The sequence below is a fragment of the Clupea harengus genome, chromosome 5, assembly GCF_900700415.2.
Source record: "Clupea harengus chromosome 5, Ch_v2.0.2, whole genome shotgun sequence".
NCBI classification, from domain to species: Eukaryota; Metazoa; Chordata; class Actinopteri; order Clupeiformes; family Clupeidae; genus Clupea; species Clupea harengus.
In genome coordinates, this window is record NC_045156.1 from 4312959 (window position 1) to 4337224 (window position 24266).

The 24266-nt window shown below is 43.2% G+C and overlaps 3 protein-coding genes across 4 annotated transcripts in view; 1 reads left to right on the forward strand and 2 right to left on the reverse strand.

The window, feature by feature from the left end:
- The window catches only part of LOC105912139 (glutathione hydrolase 7-like), a 14068-nt gene extending 287 nt beyond the window's left edge, over positions 1-13781 (reverse strand). Inside the window, exons 1-11 of the mRNA XM_042707711.1 lie at positions 13443-13781; positions 12939-13183; positions 12392-12543; positions 12018-12135; positions 4152-4219; positions 3833-3906; positions 3150-3343; positions 2001-2088; positions 1512-1636; positions 536-624; positions 9-196 (exon numbers count right to left, since the gene is read on the reverse strand). Of these exons, the coding sequence (XP_042563645.1) occupies positions 9-196; positions 536-624; positions 1512-1636; positions 2001-2088; positions 3150-3343; positions 3833-3906; positions 4152-4219; positions 12018-12135; positions 12392-12543; positions 12939-13183; positions 13443-13620 (1519 nt within the window). The 5' untranslated portion in view covers positions 13621-13781. The remainder of the gene's footprint in view (positions 1-8; positions 197-535; positions 625-1511; positions 1637-2000; positions 2089-3149; positions 3344-3832; positions 3907-4151; positions 4220-12017; positions 12136-12391; positions 12544-12938; positions 13184-13442) is intronic.
- Positions 13782-14039: 258 nt separating this feature from the next.
- Positions 14040-18672, reverse strand: tp53inp2 (tumor protein p53 inducible nuclear protein 2). 2 transcript variants are annotated; one of them, XM_042707769.1, is made up of 4 exons: positions 18619-18672; positions 15620-15935; positions 15051-15180; positions 14040-14709 (listed from the first exon to the last, which is right to left on the reverse strand). In XM_042707769.1, exons 2-4 carry the CDS (start codon positions 15732-15734, stop codon positions 14448-14450), a joined length of 507 nt encoding a protein of 168 aa, XP_042563703.1. In that variant the 5' UTR covers positions 15735-15935; positions 18619-18672; the 3' UTR covers positions 14040-14447. The 2 variants fall into 2 exon arrangements, with proteins under 2 accessions (XP_042563703.1, XP_042563702.1); XM_042707768.1 differs by lacking the exon at positions 18619-18672 and adding an exon at positions 17979-18261.
- Positions 18673-21145: 2473 nt separating this feature from the next.
- snai1a (snail family zinc finger 1a) lies at positions 21146-23984 on the forward strand. Its single transcript, XM_012841141.3, has 3 exons — positions 21146-21522; positions 21988-22512; positions 23718-23984. Exons 1-3 carry the CDS (start codon positions 21447-21449, stop codon positions 23900-23902), a joined length of 786 nt encoding a protein of 261 aa, XP_012696595.1. The 5' UTR covers positions 21146-21446; the 3' UTR covers positions 23903-23984.
- Positions 23985-24266: the final 282 nt, after the last annotated feature.

Genomic DNA, 24266 nt, shown 5'->3' on the forward strand with positions numbered 1-24266 from the left:
GCCCCTACAGTGTTCATCACAGAAATGCTCAGGGTACCATGATAGTGACACGATAAGGTCATCAGGACCCATGACGAGCACTTGGCTGGAAGCACTGGCCCCGCCCTGCAGGCTATGGAGCGCTGGGTAATGGTGGGGGGGAAGGGCACTGCTGGAGTTTCTGATCATTTGACGCAGGACAGCAGCATGTGGTTTACTACAGTCGAGAAAGAGAGGGGAAATACAATCAGCAGGGCATGCAAGGAGAGCTGCCCAGGAGACCTGGAATGCAGCAGAGCTGTGAAGACTTGTTAATGACACTGCTGTACTGAAATCAGTATGTCCTGACACTGTCAAGTGCACGGGAGAAAGCAACTGAAATCAAAGTTAATTAAAATTGCACTATCGTTTTTCCATCTCTCTAATCCTCTAATATTCCTGAGTGCCGGAGTTGATAAAACAAAATAAAAAAATCTGACCTGAATTGAGAGAATTACTATGAATTTCAAAACTAAATTATATTTTATCTTCACATGCATGAAGATGTGGATCTTACCTTAGCATGTTAGAGATGGTGTCTGAGACAGAGGTGACAAAGTTCGGATCCGCTAACCCACTTGCCATGGCTAGGGCTGCTTTTAGAGACTAAACAAAGCACAAGAAAATGAAAGGATCAGTATGTAATAAATGTACTGTACTACATCATAAAATGATCATGATATTTCATCAGATTAAGGAAACATGATAAACTGAAATACTGGCTTCTCCGACAACAATGCTCCAGTCAGTACATTCTCCTTTTAAGATCGGAGCATCGGTTGGCCTGTGTGATTCCTCCCACTGCCCCTTTCTCTAGTACCATTTCTACACCCCTGGTTGCCAGATAAGAGCGCGAACACAGCGTCCGACTGCCATGGAAGTATGCAAACGAACTGGACCAACAGAGATAATGTTTGATACCACCTGACCAAAAAAGCCTCGGCATCCATCTAAAAAACCGCATGACCAGAGATGTAGTAAAATGCGGGTAAACATTGGAGATGCATTTGAAAGATGGAGTCAGGTAAGAGTCCAGAAGGATTTTAAGACAGATGCCTAGTTGGCTCATTTTCTCTTGAACAGGTAAGCATTGACCTTCAGCTAAAGTTAGCTAACCTTAACTAATTGATTTGGCTATTAGAGGGGATGGGTAATTTCAACATTCCAGTACTGACATTCACACCCTGTGGTACGTGTGCAGCTGGGTTATCAAGGCAGCAAGTATTTGCGACGCACATGCTAATGTACTGCTATCAGTCCTACCTCGGCAACAACCAGTGTGACAGAAAGTGCGAGTTTACCTTGAAATTGACTCAATTGGAATGATCCAATATTTTGAATTTGGAATGCAGTACTGATTTGAAACGCTTGGTTTCCAGGCTACATATCGGTCCTTTAATGCACATACATTTTTAATTTGAAAAGTAAACAAAATAAATAGAATAAATAAATAAAATAAATGGCAAGCTTAAATAGGAAGGGTTTGCCAGTACCTCTGCAATCCAGTGGGAGGCGCCTTCTTGTTTTTGTTCAGTGAACTTAAAGCCCTCCATGATATTGAGGAAGGACAGCAGGACTCCACCTGTATAGGGGGGAGGGGGCACAAGCACCTGGTACCCTGTGCCAGGGTGGTTGGGACAAGGAGATAATTAGTATGTAGCCAGAGTAGCTGGCTTAGTGTCACAGTGTTGTATTTAAAACAATTGCTTTTCATAATAGTTGCTGAATTATTATAACTATATGAGATTTAATTTCACCAGCAGTTTGGGTCACAAGATATTAATGGAGGACTGAAAGTTTTTTTGGCAGCCAAACTCGGCCCCTCTGCCAAATACTTACATATAGTTCAATCCAGAGTCTAATTTGGGTTGTCTAACAACAACTGAGTGACTATCAGAACTGCCTTATGAGGTGTTGAACAGAGAAGCATGATGTATGCTTGCGTAACCCATCTGTGTTTGCACAGGTTGCAGTGACCTCACCCTTGTACTGGCTTGTTAGAGCCTCTCGCTGCACCGAGCTGTAGTTAGCCAGATCTTCTCTGGTCAGCACCCCCCCATTAGCCTGCACCTAGAACCAAGGATGTGATGAGGACATGATCGTCGCTTTCACCTCACTGGAAACTTCATTATAATTGGAGTTATGGATAGTTATAGAGTTACAGAATAGGGTTATGAATGGAGTATGGTGCCATCAACATCAGTATTTTGAGTATCCATGCAGTGTAAATAACTAACACTACACATGCACTCGGCAGCCTTCAACTGACTGACACTGTGACGATCTACAGTAGTTTTTATGAAAACGTGTGTGCCAACCAAGATCTATGGGACATATAATAACAACAAGCCATGGTTTGTCAGAGCAAGGAGGAGTTTTTCAGTCAACAACCCTGTGTTGGCATATAAAGGCCTGCAAGACTTCACACTCCTCACCTGCTCCAGCTCAAATACCACAGATCCTGCACAAAAGACTACAATCGTCTCAAAGACCACAGATCCTGCTCAAAGACGACAATCCTCACAAATACCACAGATCCTGCATAAAAGACCACAATCCTCACAAATACCACAGATCCTGGTCAAAGACCACAGATCCTGCATAAAAGACCACAATCCTCTCAAAGACCACAGATTCTGCATTAAAGACCACAATCCACACAACAAATTCTAACACCTAGGCACGCATCTTTACATAGATCAGATATCTGGAGTTGTGTGAAGTTCCCTCCTGCTTGTTTGTTTTATATTATTTGCATGCCATATTGTATATTGTTTGTATTATTATTATTATAATATATATATGGCATGCAAATAATATAAAAACAAACAAGCAGGAAAAAGCCTAAAATAACTGGAATGGATCAATAATAAAGCTGATAAATTATGCTAATAAAGATGATTGTGATCCATGATAATCAGACTGCAGATGTACATTATTTTTTTAATGTTGATAACATATATCATTTCTCTCTTTTTAAATGCTGTTCCATGTTTGTGTCTGACTTGTGCACTTGGCTTACTAACTTCACTGTTGTGGTGTAGGTGTCTTGGGTCCTTCCTGAATTTGAATGAAACAATGCCAGAAAACAATAAATGTATCGACAGATGGGTAATGAAATATAGGCCTACTGTAACTGCTATCTCCTCAGAGATATTCCCGTGGTAGAACTCGTCCACCCCATGGCAGGCAACACGGTCCAGAACAGCAGCCAATTCGGGTAATTTCAGGGTGGCGACTGCAGAAAGCGGCTGACCATGCGGTAAAAACATCCCCTTGAAGCGCTCAGACACATTCTTCCCCCTCTGAGACTCTATGGCCTGGGCTGCCATGGACATTCATACGTAGAGATGATGGGTTGAGATGGAGGGGAGAGAAAGGGAAACATTCTTAACACACACACACACACACACACACACACACACACACACACACACACACACACACACACACACACACACACACACCTTGAGGGAAAGGAGCTCATGGCATGCATGCAGATCTCTCCAAAGGACTCTGTTTGCAATCCTCAGACATTTGTTGAATTAATGAATCCCATAAAGTGTACTTTTAACTTCCAATGACATTATACCAATACAGAAAAGAGAGGCATGTGTCTACACTACAAAATCTTGCCCATTCAATTTCTATGTATTCATTAATTTACATCTTAGTGATATTTAATTTTATTCAAAAGCTGAACCGACAATTACAGTGTACAAAAATAGCAAAATGGTAAGTGTTCTGTTGTTGAAAGAACTATATTTATGTCAAGAGGGGAAGATATAAAGACCACATGCATTCTTTATATTACCCAGGCTGTCAGAGACATTAAATCCTTGTTTTGCTATGTTGGCTGCCCTCACCACCACGTCATACCAGTGCGCCCTGGGAAAATATCATGGATGAGAACAAAACAAACAGATGGAGCTAGAATATTTCCGTGGTGTTTGTCTAACACAATGTAGAGAAGGCATGTGGATAATAGATCTGAAATGAATTGTGAAATGGTACAAACAGATCCTTGGCAATGATGTCAGTAAGTCAGTAAGCAGTTATTGTAGTGCTTGTGAAATCTTTCACATGGAAGTGAGGGTGACAAAAGTGTCAGATAAACGGGACCAAATCCTAACCTTCCATACTGTTGATGTGCTTGGTGTAACCCTCTGAGCATGCCTGGCACCCCAACAAGAAGGCCTGACTGAACAAATATTTACATTTATATTTAGTCATTTGACAGACACTTTAGTGCAACTTACAAATGAGGAACAACAACCAAGCTACAGTAAGTCAGGAGGCCTGTTGAGAGTATAAACACAAAGTATTCATTCTAGTCAATCTGACTGTAGTGGCTAAATCTTGCCAATTTGTTTGACCACTTCTTGGAGTTCCCGGCGATTGTTTCTTGACGCGTGATTTAAATAGAGTCCATGAGACGTGGATATAATGAACTTGTTTCCATTTATTTCGTACATCAAAAGTAAATTAAAGCATTAAAGTCTTTTTCACGGTCACGATTCACGCCTCCCGGTCCCGGTCACGGTCAATAATGATATGCGCAGGCCGCCGGAACTCTCCACTCTCCTTGGCCTAGCACACCCTTATCCCAACGCCAATCAATGTCTGACCTATAGGGGGCACAAACTCAGAACCAATCACAACTTCCTAATTTGGGATAATTCAGTACAAATCCAAATACTCCTAAATGGCTCCTACACACCGGCCCCTAAGTGTGTGCATGGGCAACTATTACAACATTCAAAATCATAAAGGAGCCTACATTCATTGTAGTTTACTGTTATTCTTAAATCATTAACTCAATCATATCATGAGTGGGTATTACTCATCTCTGGCTGGTGACTTTGGTCATCTTTTCTGCTCCTTCGAGAAGCAGACAGAGCTTGGTTACTGGCCTCACGAACACACCAGTCTTCGTGATAATTTTCACTGTCCTCACCAAACCTCTGGAATCTGGTTGGACTTCTATTATTCTTCCAAGGTTCCAGGACCCACGAGGGGCTGTGCTGTCCACCACCATCACAATGGGCCTCATTCTCGAACGCAGTTAAGAAGAATTTAAGAGGAATTTAAGAGGAATTGGATTTAGGACAACATTTGGCATTCATGAAAGTTTTCTCATCTGGGATTTGCTCTGAACTTCAGAAGACTTTCCGAACTCGAAATAGCAGTCGTAACTCGGCCAGAGTTTTCTCAAATGCGATTCCTTAAAAAAACACAAGATGGCCCCGTGGGCCATCTTGTGGTTTTTTGGGGAATCGCATTTAAGAAAACTCTCCGTGTTAATGAATTTGTGAGAAATCGTTGGTGATTGCGTTCACATCAACTCTACAGATCCTCGGATTAAAGTATCATTAACAATTACGTTTCACATGTAGGCCTATAGTCATGATTCTACGAGGCACTGTGATGTCATAAAATAAATAAAAGCACTACACCGGAATGCTGCGCTCGTCTAGTGAGCGTCGTTTGGCACTGCCGTCTGTGCAAGTACGGCAATCCAGAATTTTCAAGTAGTTCCACGTTGGTGGAACGAACTGCCTAGCACTACCAGAGCAGGCGCGTCCCTCTCTACCTTTAAGAAGCTTTTGAAGACCCAACTCTTCAGAGAGCACCTCCCTTCCTAACTGGCACTTCGACTAGTGCTTAACTTGCACTTATAGCAGTTACATTCCTGCACTTCGTTTTTATTTCCTATTTCGTTTTTCTATTTCTTATGTAAAGTAGTATTTATTGTTACACTAGGTCTCTATTGCTCGTAGCTTGACTGTTCTATCCCTTGTACGTCGCTTTGGACAAAAGTGTCTGCTAAATGACTAAATGTAATGTACACGAACACTGCAAATGTAAGTGAATAAATAAATAAGCACTAAACTCAATTACGTTGATATAGCTATAGTGGAATAGAATGGTCACATCTACATCCTGCAACAGTCCATCTCTGCACCGTTCAAGTCATAGACATATATAGTTGAAGTTAGATCTGCGTTTACTCGAGGGTGATCGCTTTCCGCTTTGACATGACTCGTTTACGAGTTGCTTTCGTGTAGATTCGGTCGATTCCGACTGCACACGTCACTACGGTTGCGTGCCCTTATAAGGAGCTGGCAGGGCGTGTATGTATGCAAATTCAGGAGCACGAGAACGCGCTTTCAATTTAAGAAAACTCTTCCGGGGGAGCACAGCCCAGAAAACTTCTGCTGCGTAGGACCACATTTTCAAGCGTGCATGAATTTGGCGGATGTCTTTTGCTTACGTTGTTTTTCCGAAGCCCGTAAGAAACATTTCAGAAGAAACTTCAGAAAATGTTCGAGAATGAGGGCCAATGTCTTCTACCTGAAATCCTTTCTTGACTGTAGTCCATTTTTGTCTTTCTTGTAACAGGGGAAGGTATTCCTTCGTCCATCTCTTCCAAAAGAGATCGGCAAGAAACTGAACTTGTTTCCAGCGCCGTCTGATGTATGTGTCTGACTTCTGAAACAGTCCAGGGGGAAAAGCAGGATGGCACTTGAGAAGAAGAATATGATTAGGTGTTAGTGCCTCAAGATCAGAATCATCTTCATGGACTGTGCTGATAGGGCGACTGTTCAGAATCCTTTCCACCTCACAGAAAAGTGTTTGCAAACCTTCGTCATCAAGTGGTTGTTCATGAGCAATGGAGTTGAGAGTCTGCCTGACCATACGGATTAGCCTCTCCCACACCCCACCATGATGTGAGGCTGCTGGTGGATTGAAGGTCCACTGAATACCTTTCTGGAGCATTGTGTTCTGAATCTTTTCTTTGTTCCAGTTTGAGATGGCATCTTGTAATTCTCTTTTAGCTCCTACGAGGTTGGTTCCGTTGTCAGAGCGGATACATGTCACCTGACCTCTTCTGCTTATGAACCGCCTCAGAGCGTGAATGCAAGAGTCTGTGTATAAGGAGTGTGCCATCTCCAAATGTACTGCTCTACTTGACATACAAGTAAAAATGACACCATAGCGCTTGACTAGGCTTCTACCTCTTTTTGTTTCAAAAGGCCCAAAGTAATCAACACCTACATTGCTGAAAGGTGGAAGGTCAGCTTCGAGTCTTTCTTTCGGCAGGTCTGCCATCTTCTGTTCTTCAATCCTTCCTCGGACACATCTGCACACAACACACTTGACTTTGCGAGCCGCGGAGTTGGCATTAACAATCCAAAATCTTTTTCGGAGTTGTGAGAGAACATGGTTTCTCCCGCCATGTCCAAGCTGCTCATGTATGTGTCAAAATATTAGTGTGGAGACATGAATGTGTTTGGGCAGGATTATGGGACGCTTAGCCTCCTCAGGCATTGCGGCCTTGCTGAGTCTTCCTCCTACTCTCAAGACTCCGTCCTCCAATACAGGATCCAGCTTGTAGATGGTGCTGTTCCGCCTTAGTCCCTTTCCAACAAATTTCGTCTTTTCCAGCTTTGCCATTTCCTCTGGATAGCTTTGATGTTGACAGAACCTTATAATTGCTTTCTCCGCCCTCATCAGGTCCTCCAGGGAAATACATTGGCTGCCAGGTTCGTTCTTGCCGGCTTTTCTCTTGCTGTCCAGCATTTTGCTCTGGCTTCTTGTCTGTGATTGTGGAGACACTTTCCAATGCATCGTTCTATTCACACTAAGAGCAAGCAGAAGGTTTCTCAATTTCAAGTACCACACGACAGCTCTTTTTAACTTATTCCAACTTGAAAAGTATTCAAGCAACTGCCATGTTGGATTGTTCTGTGTCTTGATCACAGCGCTGTACACTGCTGTGCATCTCTTGACCTCAAGGTCATCCTGTGAGAGTGGCATGGCTTCTAATGGGTTCTGTGGCCACTCATCTTCTGATTTCCACAGGATCTCTGGTCCGTGGGTCCACTTACTGCATTTGATGAATCTTTTGTCTTCCATTGACATTTCTTTGTCATCTAATGTCTCATTAAAATCATGATTGTACTGTTGTACAAGCAAATCTTCCAGCTTCGCAACTGATATTCTGTTGACAGTAACATTCTGACGCCCATTGCTGTCTGTCATGACACTGTCATCTAGAGGACCATTAATAACCCACCCCAATAGGGTCTTCACCGCATACGGCCCATTTTCACGACTGTTTATAATTTCCCATGGTTCAATTGCTTTAGGAGCATTGTTTCCAATCAATAACTCCACTTCAGCTTTGATTTTCGGGATCTGGATCTCACTCAAGTAAGGCCACCTAGATAGCTCTTCTGTCTTTGGAATGCTGTTGGTGTCCACAGGCATAGTCTTTTGCGTGTACACCTCAGGCAGTGCAATAAAGTTGTTTTCATTCAAAGCACTAACCTCTATTCCATTCGCCATGTATGCAATCACAGATTGTTCTTGATTCATTGTCTTCAACAGGATGTTGGTCCTTTTTCCTCTGATGTTAAGCTTGTTCAGGAGATTTTCTGTGCAAAAAGTAGCAGAGCTGCCAGGATCTAGAAAGGCATAGGTGTTAATGATCTTACTACCTTTTGTGCATTTCACTTGAACAGGTACAATGGACAAAGTGCATTTCTGTACATTACCGGCCCCAGTATGTTCATCAGCTTTGACAGACACCTGCATGCTGTTCAGTGTTGTCTCTTTGGCTTCCTTCGTTTCTTTTGCCTTGATGTGCAAGGCACTTGGATGCTGCTTCTTACAGATGGTGCACTGGAGACGTTTCGCACAGTCCTTGCTGATGTGTCCAGCCTTTGCCAGGCATCCAAAGCAGACTCCATTCTGCATCACAAATTCTATTTTCTCTCTATGTGGCTTTGAATCAAACTGAGAACATGTCATGAGCTCATGCTTACCATTGCAGAAGAGACATGCTTTGTCTGGCACTGTGTTTTGGTTTGCTCTTGGTTTGTCTCGTGTCATGGTTTCTTCTGACGTTCGCTGAATCGGCTTCACGTCAACTTGCGTAGCAAAACTACCTTTAGGAAGTGGCTTCATTGGGGGTCTGGATTTGACCTTGCTGGAGCCAGATTCCTGAATGTCACCAAAAACTGGATCTGAGACAATGGTCGCCTGTTTTTCGATGAAGGATACCAGGTCAGCCATTCTCACTCTGATATTGCGTTGTTGTATTTCACAGGCCTTTGAGCGCCATCTTTCTCTTAATTTATATGGCAATATGAAAATGATATTTCTCATGTTCGAAATTGTGTCTAACTCTTCCATGTACTGAAGCTGTTCCATGGCATTGCAGCAACTTCTCAAAAACAATGCAAAGTCCTGCAAAGCTCTTGGTTCTTCTGATTTTATCACAGGCCATGAGAGGGCCTTTTCAATGTAAGCACATGAGATCCTGTAGGCGTTTCCAAAATGCTCTTTAAGCAATTGCCTTGCTTTTCTATAGCCTCTATTTGCATCCATGAATTGGCAACTTTTGACTAGCTGCTGAGCTTGTCCTTTTGTGTACTGGATGAGGAATTGAAGTCTGTCTTGGTTATTGTCTGTTCTGCTTTCAATGATGTGTTCAAATGAATGAATAAAGGAATTGTACTGCAAAATATTTCCATCAAAAACTGCAAGATCTCCTTTCGGCAAAGTATGCAACAATTGCTGTTTAACTAGGAGACTTGTCAACTGATTTTGCTTTTCAAGAATTTTGGAAAGATTGTCAGGTTCTTGTCCTCCCTGTGGAACTGCAAAGCTCTGTGAAGACGGATTCTGGAGAGTGCGAGTGCTCCGTTCATGGACTGGTCTAGTAGCACTGAAAGACTGGGTAAAAGATGGCATTCTAGGTGTTCTGGCTGTTGTGGGCAAAACAGGGAATTGCACATGAACTCCATCTTTAGGCCTTGTATCTCTAACAGTGTGTTCAGCAATTTGCTCAGAAATCTTTTCAACATTTTCTTCAAGGTAAGAATTCATTGCATTCAATTCTGTATTGTTCGTTACATCTAAAGTTGTATTATCAACAGCTTGTGCTTCAGCATTTCTGAGATAGTTAATTTTGGCTGTAGTTGCAGACAATTCAGCTTGTAAATTAAGAGTCTCCATTCTCTTTCTGAGTTGTTCTTGCTCATCCTCTAATGCATGCTTTTTCTGTAAAGCTGCAGCCTTAGCGAGTAGTGCTGCTCTTTCTGCCTCTGCCTGGATGCGCACAGATGCTGTGGATGAAACTGACCTGTTGCTGCTCAAAGACAGCCTATCGTCCTCAGTAGGCCCGACACTTATATCAGCACTACTTTCCAATCCAGTATAGGAAACTGTTACATCATGCACAGGATTTTCAATTGAATTTATCCACCTCGTGACATTAGACAAAAAGGTGCTTATCTGTTCAAGCCTCGGTGCATACCAGGATTTTGTATCCTCATTTCTATCTTCCTCTTTTAACGTTTCTTGGTATGACCCATGAAGAGATCTGAATTCCTCCAACATTGTATTAAACATAACCATATTGCTTTTCACTTCATGAAGACTTGTTTCGTCATCCATCAGAGTATTTACAATGTTCATTCGTCTCGTCAGATGCGACAATTTGCCAGATCTAGATGAGCGCAATTTCATTTCTTCATTGAGGTTTCCTTCAGGTAGGCCCAAACTCGCCTCCTTCACGGGATCAGCCATCTTAGTTCAATTTATAATTTTCATTCGTTATCTCAAAAATAGTTCTTCAAATTCATACTCCAGAATTTCAACAAAAAGCCTTTTCTATCGTGTTCTCATTTGCGGTAATTGCGGTAGTCCATATATGCCCATACGGCTTCAATTCACCGACGTTAACTCAAACAATTAACATCGGGTTTTTAACCAAAAATGCTCCGTCTTTCTTGGGTTTTAAATGTGCACAAAAAAGGTCTTCAAAAGTATAGTCCATCCATATTGCATTTAATTTCAATGGAAAGAGTACATACCTCCGATACAGTTTAATTGATTTGTTTGTTTGTTGCGCGTGGCGCGCTGCCGCGCTGGCTTGTTCCTCAATGCAAACTTCGTTGTAATCCAAGGGTGCTGGTTCCAAGTAATCCAACAGTAATCCACAAATATACAGCAACGATCCATTAAAAGGTCCAAAATTGCGGCATTATTGACTTTTGTAGTGGCTAAATCTTGCCAATTTGTTTGACCACTTCTTGGAGTTCCCGGCGATTGTATCTTGACGCGTGATTTAAATAGAGTCCATGAGACGTGGATATAATGAACTTGTTTCCATTTATTTCGTACATCAAAAGTAAATTAAAGCATTAAAGTCTTTTTCACGGTCACGATTCACGCCTCCCGGTCACGGTCAATAATGATATGCGCAGGCCGCCGGAACTCTGCACTCTCCTTGGCCTAGCACACCCTTATCCCAACGCCAATCAATGTCTGACCTATAGGGGGCACACACTCAGAACCAATCACAACTTCCTAATTTGGGATAATTCAGTACAAATCCAAATACTCCTAAATGGCTCCTACACTGACAAACGTGCAAAAGAGCAGATAGAAGTGCACATTAAGTGCGAGAGTATTAGGCAAGTTAGGGGTGTTAGAGGTGGTTTCTTCAGGAAGGAAAGGGACATTGTCCATGCTGGGAGGCCCCCGAGAAGAGCGTTTCAGTAGTCAAGGCAGGAGATAACCATGGGTTGGATTGGGTTCCAGGCTGAGACAGGTAGGGCCTGATTTGTTCTCTTGTTGTATAGTACAAAGCAGCAAGATTAGCTGGTCATTGATCACGACACCCAGGTTTCTCGCAACCTTGGGCGGGGTGAGAGATGAAGAGGCAATTTTTATGCTGATATTGTGTTGGATAGATGGGTTGCGTAGACTGGATGGTTTAACAGAAATCTAAAAACAGATCTTATTATCTCTTTAGTTTCTCCAAGACAATGAGATATTTAGACATCTCAATATTACCTCCTCTGTTTCTCTCTCAAGACAACTTTAGTGTTTGGGGCTGGGGCATTAATTTTCACAATAAAGTAAATGTAACTACCCTATGACAAGAAGACTGTTCTAGACTGTCCTACCCTTCTTAATACTACCTTGTGCTGCAGGTCATGTTGTAGCATTTCCTCTTGGATTCTAGAGGGAGCTGTTTCACCAAAATCAATCACCACGCTTTCATTTTTTCGTCCATCATGGACCAGCATGACCCCACCGCTGTGAGAGGAAGGAAACCCACGAACAAGGTACTTATACAAAGATCTGTCAAAATGGAAGGCTCAGCACCAAAGGCCTTCACAAGTAGAATACATAAAAAAATATGGTGGACACAATGAAATGTAAATGTTGTGTCATTTATGGAGACAGTACAGATCTTGATAAACCAGGCCAAAACAAACTTTAGGGGAAACCACAAGCCTGATGAGTGACATTTCTGAACATAAACCATCAAATTTCCCTTTTTTCCACTCACCCTCCTATGCCGGAGATGTGTGGATGCACGACGCTCTGGCAAAGTGCAGTAGTGATGGCAGCGTCCACACTGGATCCCCCATCTCTGATCACCCCCAGCCCGAGCAACGCACACAGCTTACTGTCCGTCACGACCACCCCAGGGCCCACTGCCTGAACACCAGGCGAAAGTTCAAACATGAGTAGCTTGAATGACAGTAACATGAAACTGATCAAATCTGAGTCAAATCGGAGCAGACTGCATTGTCATCAAGGTGACCTGGAGTGTCAGGATATTCTAGGCAACAACACAAAACCACAAACTCCACCCTGACATTCGGGAAGAATGAGTTTGGGATAGTCATCCTATGACCTACACAGTTTAGCTAGTTGTCTTCACACTAAACTCTCATTACGTGACATTATCGTATGTGTCTGTGTATACAGTGTGTTATATATATATATATAAATAAACCATTAGTATATCTTCAATGAATGGTTTAATATTTCATCGTTCTTGTGTTATAATAACTCAGAAGAACACACGGGTTACATCTGATGATACTCGCCTCAGGAAGTCCGACATAAATATGGACAACAAGAGCAAGGGTCACTCCAACCGCAAACGTGATGCAAACGGCGAGGATGCGCACTAAGCCCTCATCACAATAAAGCGATTTCAAAGACTTCCTTTCGAAAGGGTCACTCTTAGTCTCTTTAAAAGAATCCAAACTATAGATGTCAGGGTCGCAGCTGAAGTCACACAGCTCTATCGGTTGCTCTTCCAAATCAGTCGGAGCGACGCCAGTCCCAGCTGTGGGCGATTCATGAGGAAAGAATTAGATGTACTCTCAGAAAAGGAATGATTCGTCAGACCAACATATGTGTAGTACAGCTGTTTGTAGCAGTGTTATCGTCAGTATTGCGATTCACAGTCACCCTGTCGAATGGTATAATTCTGCAAAATTTAGGAAGGTGATAAGAGTTCACTGTACTTGTATAATTTACTTTCCCCCCGTGATAAACAAATAACATATGATGTGATGCGGCTGGGAAAGTTCAGGTCAGACTACCTGGTCTGCCATCTGCACGTGATTCAAGGCACTTGGTAGATGCAGCTTGCATGGTCTTATAACCGAGCACCGGTCTGCAGCTGGTTAGTTTCATCTCGGGGCTTAATCTTGTTCCATCACAGCGAGGGTTTTGTCCACGAGCCTCTTTGCTGCTGTCAGAAGAGCTGCGCATGTCCATTGTTCTGTATTACGCTTATTGTAAACTATGTCTAACTCCCAAAGCAGGGATTCAGGGTTGGGGGGGTACAGAAGTATCCGTAAACCATTTCAAAGTCAATGGTCATCAGGTGCAAAACCACGTGATCAGACTGCTCTCGGGTGATGACGCTCCAAATGCGTCTATTGCCATAGACTGGTGGATACATTTGCCCCGGGTTGCCTTATAAGAAATTCTGTTTAGCTTGCAGATGACCCCATACTTTTAGCCACTAGCACAAACTATTGCTGTATGTCTGGTTAATACAAAACCACTCAAGACATAACAAATAAGAAACCCATTAGTCTGAAAAGTGGCCTTTTTTGCTATTTTCACATAACCAACTGGAATGTTTTAAATTAACCAGTTCACCTGAAATTCCAAAGAAGACACAAACGTGACCCTGTATAACATGATTTATTGACAGATTTGTGATTAGAATTGCTTCTTGTCTTTTAGTCCCAGTTCTCATTTTATGACAGTACTGAGGGTTAATGTTTCAAACAATTCTTGTTCTTTCACATCAAGCAAGTCAAGCAAATACATGTTTTATAAACAAGCAAGTGCATGTTTTGGAGTGAAACAGACTAACAAGAAAGAACAACTGTGAACTGTGCAAAATGCCGAAATGTTTGAAGCTGGGTTTTATTTCCAACATTGTGAAACTGTCTGTTAAGATGTGTGTGTGCGTGTGTCTACCTGCAAATCTTACTGACTAATGGTGTGTGAGGACTTCTAGAGTGTATATGCACCTTCTTACAGCTTCCTTCCTGGAAAAGCTGTGTTTTTGTATGTGTGTGTGGTGCTTCTCAGTGGCAGAAGTTGCGGTGGCCTGGCTGGTTCAGCATCTTTGGGTGTTGCCGTGAAGCTTGGCGGGGCAGCCGCTGCCGGGTGCTGTTCTGCCGTTGGATGCAGTTGCGGCCAAAGTAGCAGCGGCGCGCCCGCGCCTGGGCCTGCTGCACGCGGTTAATCTGTGTGACTTTAGCCAGAGCGCCAGCCTGTGAGGCCAGCCCACGGACCAGACGACGTCCTGTGGCACTGAGTGGAACGGGCACCTCCTCTTCTGCCAGGCTGGGAGAAGTCAAGTGCACATACATGTGTAAGCAAATAATCGTGTACGCCTATGTTTTTCTTTCACCTTAATATAATCATCATGTGCATTATTTTATACTAACGTGTAAGGAAAACATATATTCACAACCTCACAACATAGTTTTTTAAAAGGCAAAAAGGCAATAGTCTCAATGTTTATGTTCCAATGTGGTGTAAGAAATGGGATATATTGATATATTGGACAGTTACATTACATGGTAGACCTGACCACTCTGGTAAAGGGCATAATGGAAGGTAGTTTTAAAGCACAGATGGTTTAACTTGAGAAAAGGTGTCCCTCATTTTTGCTTTGTATCTACCTGGTGTTGTTCATGAGGCTAACAGCACTCTCCTCAGCGGACTGGCTAGACTGGGGAAGACACACTGGTAGGCTGGGCTGGTTCATTGCCACATCTGCCAGAGAGCTCGACCCACTGGGGACCTCTGCTTCTGTAAAACAACCAGAGGTACGTAAGGCTTGCAGAGACATATTTATCACACAACTGCATGAAATTGATGGAAAAGGAGGTAAAGACAGCGCAGAGCATCCAAAGTTCTTGATCTTTATGGAATGCGATCAAGCAAGACGATCTGTGGATAGCCTGATAATGTGGCGAGATCCCATCATACAAACCAACTGAAAGGACAGGAAGTACGCCAACAGTATGTTTGCCAGAAACAGAATGGGAAACAAACATCCCTTTTATTCCCAACCAATATCCCCCTTCTTCTGTTTCACACAGCCGTAGGCCTTCACCACACAAAGGCATAAACCGAAATGTCAAGACGCTTTTCAGTTTCAAAGAACAGACACATCACTTTTGATTATTCCTAACAATATAGCCAGTGCCACTGCCGTGGACTGCCCCCTGCCCACAAAGCTACCCACCAGTGATGTTGATGAGCTGCCATTCCTCCTCATCTTCCTCATGAGCTCTGGCCACCAGAACCGCAGGTGGGTCATCGGCACTCCTGAAGAAGAGGCTTGTAAGACGCTGGAGCATGACTGGGGTCTGGATGGGGCTCGCTGCTGGACAAGAGGGGGGTTCTGGTTCAGCTCTGGTCCACTTATTGGTTTGTTAGCTTGGTTGGTTGTCCAGGTTATTCACACTCAGTTCCTTCTTCTCCTCAGAGGACGTGGTTGAGGCAGGAAGGGGTTTTGTGTGGTAAGTTTGGAGTTGTTTAAAGCAACCTGCACCAAAGGCCTGGGTGGAAAAGAGACCAAATTAGATTTATACAGACTATTCCCCCTGCGCATTTCTTCCACACTGAAAGATCTTGTGGCCAAATACTTTTCTGATTGCTATTTTTATACTCAAACAGGAATACTTTCAGAAAACCCCAAAACAAAATGCATACAGTCATGACGAACCTCTAAAGAATGTGTTGGCCCTTATTTCGTTGTGCCATGTACCACCTAGTTTTAGAACACTTTAGAACACTCTAGAACTCACTTGTTTATTGTATGTCCATTCTGCTTGGTTGATGCACTCTTTTTCCGGGTATGTTTATCTAGTGACTATGTATGGGTGGTTTTCAGGGAACACTTATGAGAGTTTTGTCTAGTTATCAATGATACATCCAATGGATGTTTCATTAAAAACTGAGCTCTCTGTATGGCTAAACTTGACTTGATTTTTTTTGTTCTGGATTACTGTGCTATATTTAATTGTCTGTATTGAGGTCATTCTCTGATAGATATTGCTGATATCTTGAGTTTGATTAACCTGGGTATTCCCCTAAAAATAGCCTCAGGCAATTTGTCTTTTTAAAAATGGTCACATAGGCACAATTGTCACGTCATTAACACGGAGTGAATGTGACTCCAAGCTCACCAGGCTTCTGGAAAATAGGTTACAGCTCTATGAATTTTAGCATCCCCACAAGAGGCTGACAACATCCCTCCCATGTGAGCACTGTTAACTGGTGTCACAGTGTGGAGACAAACATAGACGCCAACACAGCATTTTGTTTCACCCAGATTAAATAAAGCTAACAGACACATGCTGTCATTTCCCTATGTGGCCCACTGGGCGCACTGGGAAGCAGTTATCAGTGGCCATGGTTGACCCCCAACTGGGCTGCATTGTCTGGGTCCATCTGCTCCACGCCCAGCTGGGGGATGGGCCATTTTAAACAACACCAGTCCCCCAAACTGGATGTATGGGGATCATTACAAGGGTGTGCAGTAGGCCTACCACTCTTCCTCCTCAAACAGCATAGCCATCCTGTCCCCATTAAAGTAGTCTCAAAATGAATTTTAGAGTTGTAGTTGCAGGCTTTCACATATTTGTTTAGGAAGATAGAGATGCTATTTTCAGTGAGATTCTTGTTCAGATCTTGTTTGTTTGGCTTGGCTGGTGTAGGTAGTTTTGCCAAATCAGAAACAGCTGTGTCAGATCCTTTTTTGGGGACGAAATGGAAAAGGTAATTTGATTTCATAGGTGCTGAGTGGAAAGCAAGCAACAATCTTTCCACCCTTAGGTTAAAAAACTCTCTGAGAAAGTGATCTTAAACGATTTTACATTATTTTCCCTCAGGGTAATTGTATTGCTTTTTTAAAACAATGTTAGAGGTTTCTTTGGATGTCTTCTTAGAAATAGGATATGTAAGGGTCTATCATGGCAATGCAGAGTCCTAAGACATACTGGACACCAGTATTCGGAATGGTAAGCCACTACAGTCCACAGTCGCAAGTGGGAGGGACCTTCATATTCCAAACGAAATGGACCACCTGGCCCGGTAATCAACTTGGACGTTTTAGCTGGAACCATTCCAAATGAATCTCATAGAGGTGAGGCACAGCAGCAGAACCAAACACCTTGCAGAGAAGAGGATGTGCTACGTAACTGTTTCTAATTAACATGTTGGGGGGACTGGGTCATTGGGAATTAAAACAACGATGTTATTTTGTACGAGAATAAGAAAAATCTAATGAAAACGTAACCATTAAAATGTAACGTTTACTAAAATACCATATCATGGCTGACTGTTTGAATCCAAGCAAACGGTTCATTGTTAATAACGAATTTATTCTGCACAACTGAGTTATAAATAGCCTAATGAAAAACATCAAGAAAACCCAGAAAGGTTGCCTTTGCAGTTCGAAGGGTTCTCTCTTTGTATCAAACTGCAAAGGCTAGCCTACTTTTGAGGCACATAACGAGCTAACGCTTAATTTTGTACTGTAGGCTACATAAAGCATCATCCCTCAGACAGAAAATGGTGTTACATCTGTTCATTCTTACCTGCCTTTGGATATGAATCTTCTTCAGTCAAATTAATATCCAACAGATTTTAAACGAAATTAAATATTAGCAGGATTAAACCCATAGAACTCGGTTTCGTCGAATGAGGTAGCTTGTTTTTTCCCCTCTTGATAAAAGGCAAGTGTTCTTCTGTCAAGAGAATCGCTCCATGTCAGACGGGCCAGTACACAATAACAAACAGCTGATCGTCGTAACAACAATCTTAGGACAGCCTCTGTCTAAGCAGTAGGATAAACCGACCAATCAGCGCTTTACACACACCCAAAGGAGGAAATTCCTGATCCACAATCGGATTCTTGTTCCTCACACAGCATCTACTATGAGCTTGGGGTGCGATGGGCTGACTCGAGAACAGTTAGTCGTGGGAAGGTATGGCATATTTTGATAGGTGGAACTACAATTTAAAAATCCAATGAGGGGTTATTATTGGACAGTGATAGGTCCCTGGTTTTAGTGGGCAAGATTACCGTACGCTGTGTGTACTTGCCATTCAGTAGCCAGTACTAGTTACAGCTTTAGCGACCGTTACATTATAATATTCTTTGCTAGGACTCACCCAGCAAATTAGCCTACGTTAATATCTGCTCAAGCTAAATTTAGCTAGATTGGGCCTACTTACCCTTCCAGGATGGGCTGCAACACCGATGTTGAATACTGCTGCTCTGTTTGGTGCCTGGAACAGTAAAAGCAAACAAATATAATCAATTCAAAGATAACGCTCCATTGTTGCGTAGGCTTCATAACGTTCAGTTACACATATTGTAACAGTCGTCAAATCAATTGTGTTAATTTTGCAGTATCACTGGTGACAAAAATGCAAAAACGTCATGCGTTTGGTGTCAAGTGAGTTAACTTTGTATGTAATTGCTCAATGGGAGAGGGAAAGTCCATTACAAAACATTTTTGGCCCAAACAATAACTAATGTCATTCGAGAATGGTGGTCGTTGACACAATGGAATTATGGGATACGAGGCGGGGTTAAGTTTGAATGTTGCCCCATTTTAGAGGCAAACCACTGCTCCTGCTTATTGCAAAGGCTCCTCAGTCCTTAATAGCCCAACGAACCACACAGGAAATCGACATTATAGACATGAATGAAACATGCAGAGGTACAGTATCTTTCACTTATTGAGAGGATACAAAAAACACCTGAAAAATGTCTGCTCTTTTTCTGCCAGACTCCTTGTTTTCCTGCCTCTGGATAATCCACCACACCAAATCCCTTTACAGTCACTCCTTAATATAATAGACACAGGCTAGTTAATCACCCTTCACACAGTATGATGCTTGCCAGAGGACTGCATGATCAGCTGTGACTTCTGTGGTTCCAAAAACAGGTACATTTTATACACACTATCCTGCATACCAAGGCATTTAGTCTCTCCATAACAGATCCCTTACAAGGGCATAAAAAGCTGAAGCACTTTTGTCCTTGGCAGTGCAGAGAGCAGGTGCCAGAACAGCCAGTGCCTAAGTGGAACAGAAGCAGACACACACACACACACATATACTCACTCATGCTCACAAACTCACACACATACCCACACACACACACACAGGCATGCACATACACAAACACATCGTTTTAAAAGAAGAAACTTTAGAAATGGTTTTGGGCTGAGGACATCAACAAATATAATGTGTGTGGGCCTGGAGAGTCTGTGCTTAGTCCCACTAAACAGCAGCAGCAGCAGCAATAAATAAATACATGTAAATATATTAAAATATCAAGAACATTTCTATGAAATAGAAGATGTGCCCAGATCATTGAAGGGACATGAACTAGTGGGTTTATGGCAGAGGTCCGCTAACATGGCACAAATAATGTTTACAGTAGCTTTAAGGTGGACATGGGTTTTAAAGAGGTGTCTATTTAGGCTAACTAGCAACATTACAGAGATATTACGGGACTCTGGGATCTTACTAGGCGAAAAGGATAGAGGTTGTGTAGGGAGGAGTGCATGAGACTGTCTTCAACCACAAGCTTGATCTGAGGATTTTGCTCACTGCAGCTTTAAGCTTCTGCAGGTATTTCAGTACCGACTCATGATCTACTTATTTTAACCTAGAAACCCAAATACTTGTATTCTATGGGTCTTAGACAACGGTGTCTACATAACTCAGATTGCAGGCCTTTCAGTCAGTAAAATGTTTAATTATGAGGTCTCATTTACAGATATTTTTGGCGACGTCCATGAAAGCAGTAAAGATTTGTTAGCACTTTTTGTTACCTGAAACCCAATCATTGCGCTCCTCAATAAAGTGTCTCACGAACAACTGGAACCCACTGACGTTTTGCTGCCACCCTGTGTCATGACGTGAGGACTTGTCTATTCCCTGTTGAGCTGCATTTACCATCTTTTGCCAGAAGGGGATGCACTTTCCCTTCCCAAAGTGACACTGTGAATGAGCACCCTGATTTAATTTGGCAAGAAGTTGCAGGTGGCGCTTTCTTGACAGGGATGTGCAGGTAAGACTTATTTTGCCCCTGTCCTTGCGTTGCCAACAATTGATCTATTAGGATTGTTTTTTATCTGGCCTTGTTACTGATTTCGTATGTGAAAGAGGCTACAATCGCCGAAGTCTTCTGTTTCATGTAGTGAAGTCAACAGCTGGAACACATTTCCAGTCTACCATTCCAGTATTTTGTTTTTGAGTGATCAAACATAACTTGACTCGTTAAGGTCAGTGGGCTAGTGAGCATTAACTATCCATGGATTGGCGTATGAATCTATTTGTCAGCTGGTAACAAATACCTTTGTTGTTGTCTGTAGGAGTAGGGTGTTGTGACAAACATGGCTTGATGTCTTATACTGATTGTATCTATTCACATATGAATATTTAGATGTGGTCTGACGGAAAGCTCATGTAGCATTTCAATTGTCCCCACTTTGATTCTTTGAGCAGGTGGACGAAGCACCTCCAAGTATGGGTGTGTTTAACATTAACAGCTTATTGTCCCTCATGTGTGGGAAATGCGCGATAGGGTTCGGGCCAATTATTTGCATAATCATCAACCAAATGAATAAACCTCTGATACTGTCTTTTAAACTACCTTTCGAAAACCTTGCTGCCGTTAACACCTTGAGCTGAGCGCTTTGAGAAATGTGCCTCAAATGACACTGCTGAGCTGCGGTGGAGGGCTGTGCCTCAGGGCGGGACTCAACTACCCCTACACCCACTCTCCTGACAGACAGTTTTAGATGAGTAGTCTACAGACGGACTAATTGTGAACATGTTAACGGGGAACTAGCGGCCACTGACTAATTAGAGTTCGAAGACACTAGTAAATACGCATCACATTCCATGTGGACTTTGCACTTAGAGATCTAATATCTCAGCCAGAGTCGGAGAGTTTGGACTCAGTTCTTAATCCTCTATTACCAAAGTTACTCCGAGGCGTCGACTTTTTGTACACTGAAGGGACATAACTTTGAAAGATCATCATGCCTCGGTCTTTCCTTGTGAAAAAGTATTTTACCAACAAGAGACCTAATTACAGCGAACTTGAAGAACAAAATGGTAAGTTTTAAAAATAGATTACCATTTTGTTTTATTCTCAATGATATAGATTATTTCAGTATGTAGGTCATATATGTAGACCACTCCTTCGGTTAATATGTTGTTTCGTAATTCTGTTTCTTCATTAATATTTATTACCGAAATATATAAATATAACTTGAGAGAGTGTAAACAGGTCACGTATAACGGTCTTCAGAGTTATATTCTACTTGTTAGGGTGTTGGATGTTTGGAAAAGGGCGCCTGTCCGGCTAGCACTAGTTCATCATTCCATGTAAGGAATTTTCAGACCAGACAGAGCACCTATTATTTGACGACTCTGCACGAAAACTTTCGAGGACTCGATGCGTATGAGTTGCATGCGCTGGTTAAATAGCGAAGAGGCAGTGTGTATAATTCTGTTCAGTTGATTGTTTGACTAACCAAATGCCTCTAATACAAACCCTTCTCATTCTACCTACCTAAGACGCCTCATTGGAGAGGTACCCTCTGGCTGAGCTAGCCCCAGGCGACAGCAGTACCGTCACCTGCATTACTGCTGGTCTACTATGGGACGTGAGTCTGCTTCCAGCCCTGCAACTACCCATGTCCCCGGCTAGCCTGTCCTCCTCTACAGCCCCACTGGACCTCAGTTCTCCTTCCAGCCTCAGCAGCAGCAGCAGCAGTAGTAGTGGGGATGAAGATGAAGGGGGTCGCACCTCTGACCCCCCCAGCCCCGAGTCCACAGAGAACTACAGGCCCCCCCAGCGACCACGCCGTGCCACCAGCGGCAAGAGCCGGGCGGGGGCCAGAGAAGAGCAGAGGGAAGCCACAGCGGTGACCGCTGCTGCCAGACCGGCCTTCTTTTGCAAGCACTGTCCCAAAGAGTACACCAGCCTGGGCGCCCTGAAGATGCACATCCGCTCACACACGCTGCCCTGTGTGTGCCCCACCTGCGGAAAGGCCTTCTCCCGACCGTGGCTGCTGAGGGGCCACATCCGCACACACACAGGTGAGAAAACACTCAGGCCTGGGAACAGTCAACTCCTGAAATGTCACGGTGTAAAAAACATCTTCAGACTTGTCTGACAATCACTGCCAAGTGTTGTTTTTTTTAACCAGGTTATGGGTAATAGACACAGCATTCCACACAATGTTGAAACAGAAAGCAGGTTTGGCGACACATCGCAGATGATGTCGGTGATGTTCTTGACATCTTAACTTGGGTTGTTTTGAATGTTTTCAGAGTGTCCTTGTATTCAGAACTGATCCTTTTTTAAAGAATCCTATTCTTATAGTATTCTTAAAGTTATTAGCTCAGAACATTTATTTAGCCGCATATATTGAGGGTAACTCTCCTTCAGATCACTTTCTTTACCATAATCAAGTGCTGAAGCAATTAATTTGCACTATCCTCCGTCGGTTAGCAGCATGGAGTGATGAGAGTCTGGGATGCTGTCCCAGTTGATTAGCGTCACCCCCACTGTGAGGAGGCAGACAGCCATCACATGTGATGGGTCTTTAGGCTATTGCTCATTGATCAGGCATTGTGTCAGTAGCACTATGGGACAATGCATCTATGGGTGCAATCCAATCACCAGCGCTTAGGGGTATGGGGCAACTCTGTGAGAACAAGCAGATCAAGGGACTCTCCCCCCCCCCTAATCGTTATGATCGCAAGTCACTTGTTTTCCCTGCATTTTGATTGAATTAGTGGCTTGATTGAGTCAAGGTATTTATCAAGGCTCTAAATCGGAGCCTGTGTGCTTGCTGGGTAAAAGTGTTGGATGCTGATACTTTGTACCGTGCATGCACTTCATTGACAGCCTGAATATTGATTGCTAAAATCTTTGCGACTGCAGCAACCCCCCCCCCCCCCCCACCCCTGCTCTCTCCAGACATGTTTACATAGAGATAGAGTTATTGGGGCGGTTGGGAAGGCTTAGCCTCTCTGCACAATATTTGCATGAAAGAATTATGCTATTTTAGGGAAATGTATACCCTTTATGAGAGGTCTTTACACACCACCATCATGTGTTAGAGAAGTAATGTAACACATTTACGTTACAACATATCATCTATCTTGCACAAAAAAAGGCAGCAAAAAGTCCAGACAATGCCACTTGTGGTAAACATTCACAGCATGTATTGATTTATTTGTTTGTTTGTAGTTTGTAACCCCTCTTTCTCTCTCTCTCTCTCTCTCTCTCCACAAAGGTGAGCGACCTTTCTCTTGCCCGCACTGTAACCGTGCGTTTGCCGACCGCTCCAACCTGCGGGCCCACCTGCAGACCCACGCTGACGTAAAGAAGTACCAGTGTGGCACCTGCTCGCGCACCTTTAGCCGCATGTCCCTGCTGCAGAAACACAGCTCCGCCGGCTGCAGTGTGCCCGCTGTCTGACCACAAGGCATTCTGGGAGGACACAGGAGGACAGGTGTTGGGTTGGAGTCATCGTTGTCCCCTCCCCCACCTGCCTAACCTCCCCACAAACACATTACCAAACCAAAAAGAAGAAGAAATCGCCGCTCTGCATCCTTAAGTGCAGTAATTTTACCCAAAGGGGAACCTTTCGCCTCTGTGCCGGAGAGACTTGAAGAATTCTGGACAGTGGGTTTTTCTGTTGCTGCAAAAAGCAAACAAACATGTGCCTTCAAGAGCGGGACTGACCAGCATTTGCTCACCATTCGGCTCTACCTCCCTCCCTCCCTCCTTCTGCATACCCCCTCTATCGGAAGGCTCCCGAGCCCCCCACCCCCAGAGTTGT

Bases quoted from the DNA above. Each gene is read 5' to 3' on its own strand.
- tp53inp2 (XM_042707769.1), bottom strand. From the start codon at position 15,734: ATGCTCCAGCGTCTTACAAGCCTCTTCTTCAGGAGTGCCGATGACCCA. The intron at 15,181-15,619 runs GTGGGTAGCTTT...GTTGTTTTACAG, and splicing joins GCAGCTCATCAACATCACTG to AAGCAGAGGTCCCCAGTGGG. The intron at 14,710-15,050 runs GTAGATACAAAG...GACTTCTCCCAG, and splicing joins AGCCTCATGAACAACACCAG to CCTGGCAGAAGAGGAGGTGC.
- snai1a (XM_012841141.3), top strand. From the start codon at position 21,447: ATGCCTCGGTCTTTCCTTGTGAAAAAGTATTTTACCAACAAGAGACCT. The intron at 21,523-21,987 runs GTAAGTTTTAAA...TACCTACCTAAG, and splicing joins CGAACTTGAAGAACAAAATG to ACGCCTCATTGGAGAGGTAC. The intron at 22,513-23,717 runs GTGAGAAAACAC...CTCTCCACAAAG, and splicing joins CCACATCCGCACACACACAG to GTGAGCGACCTTTCTCTTGC.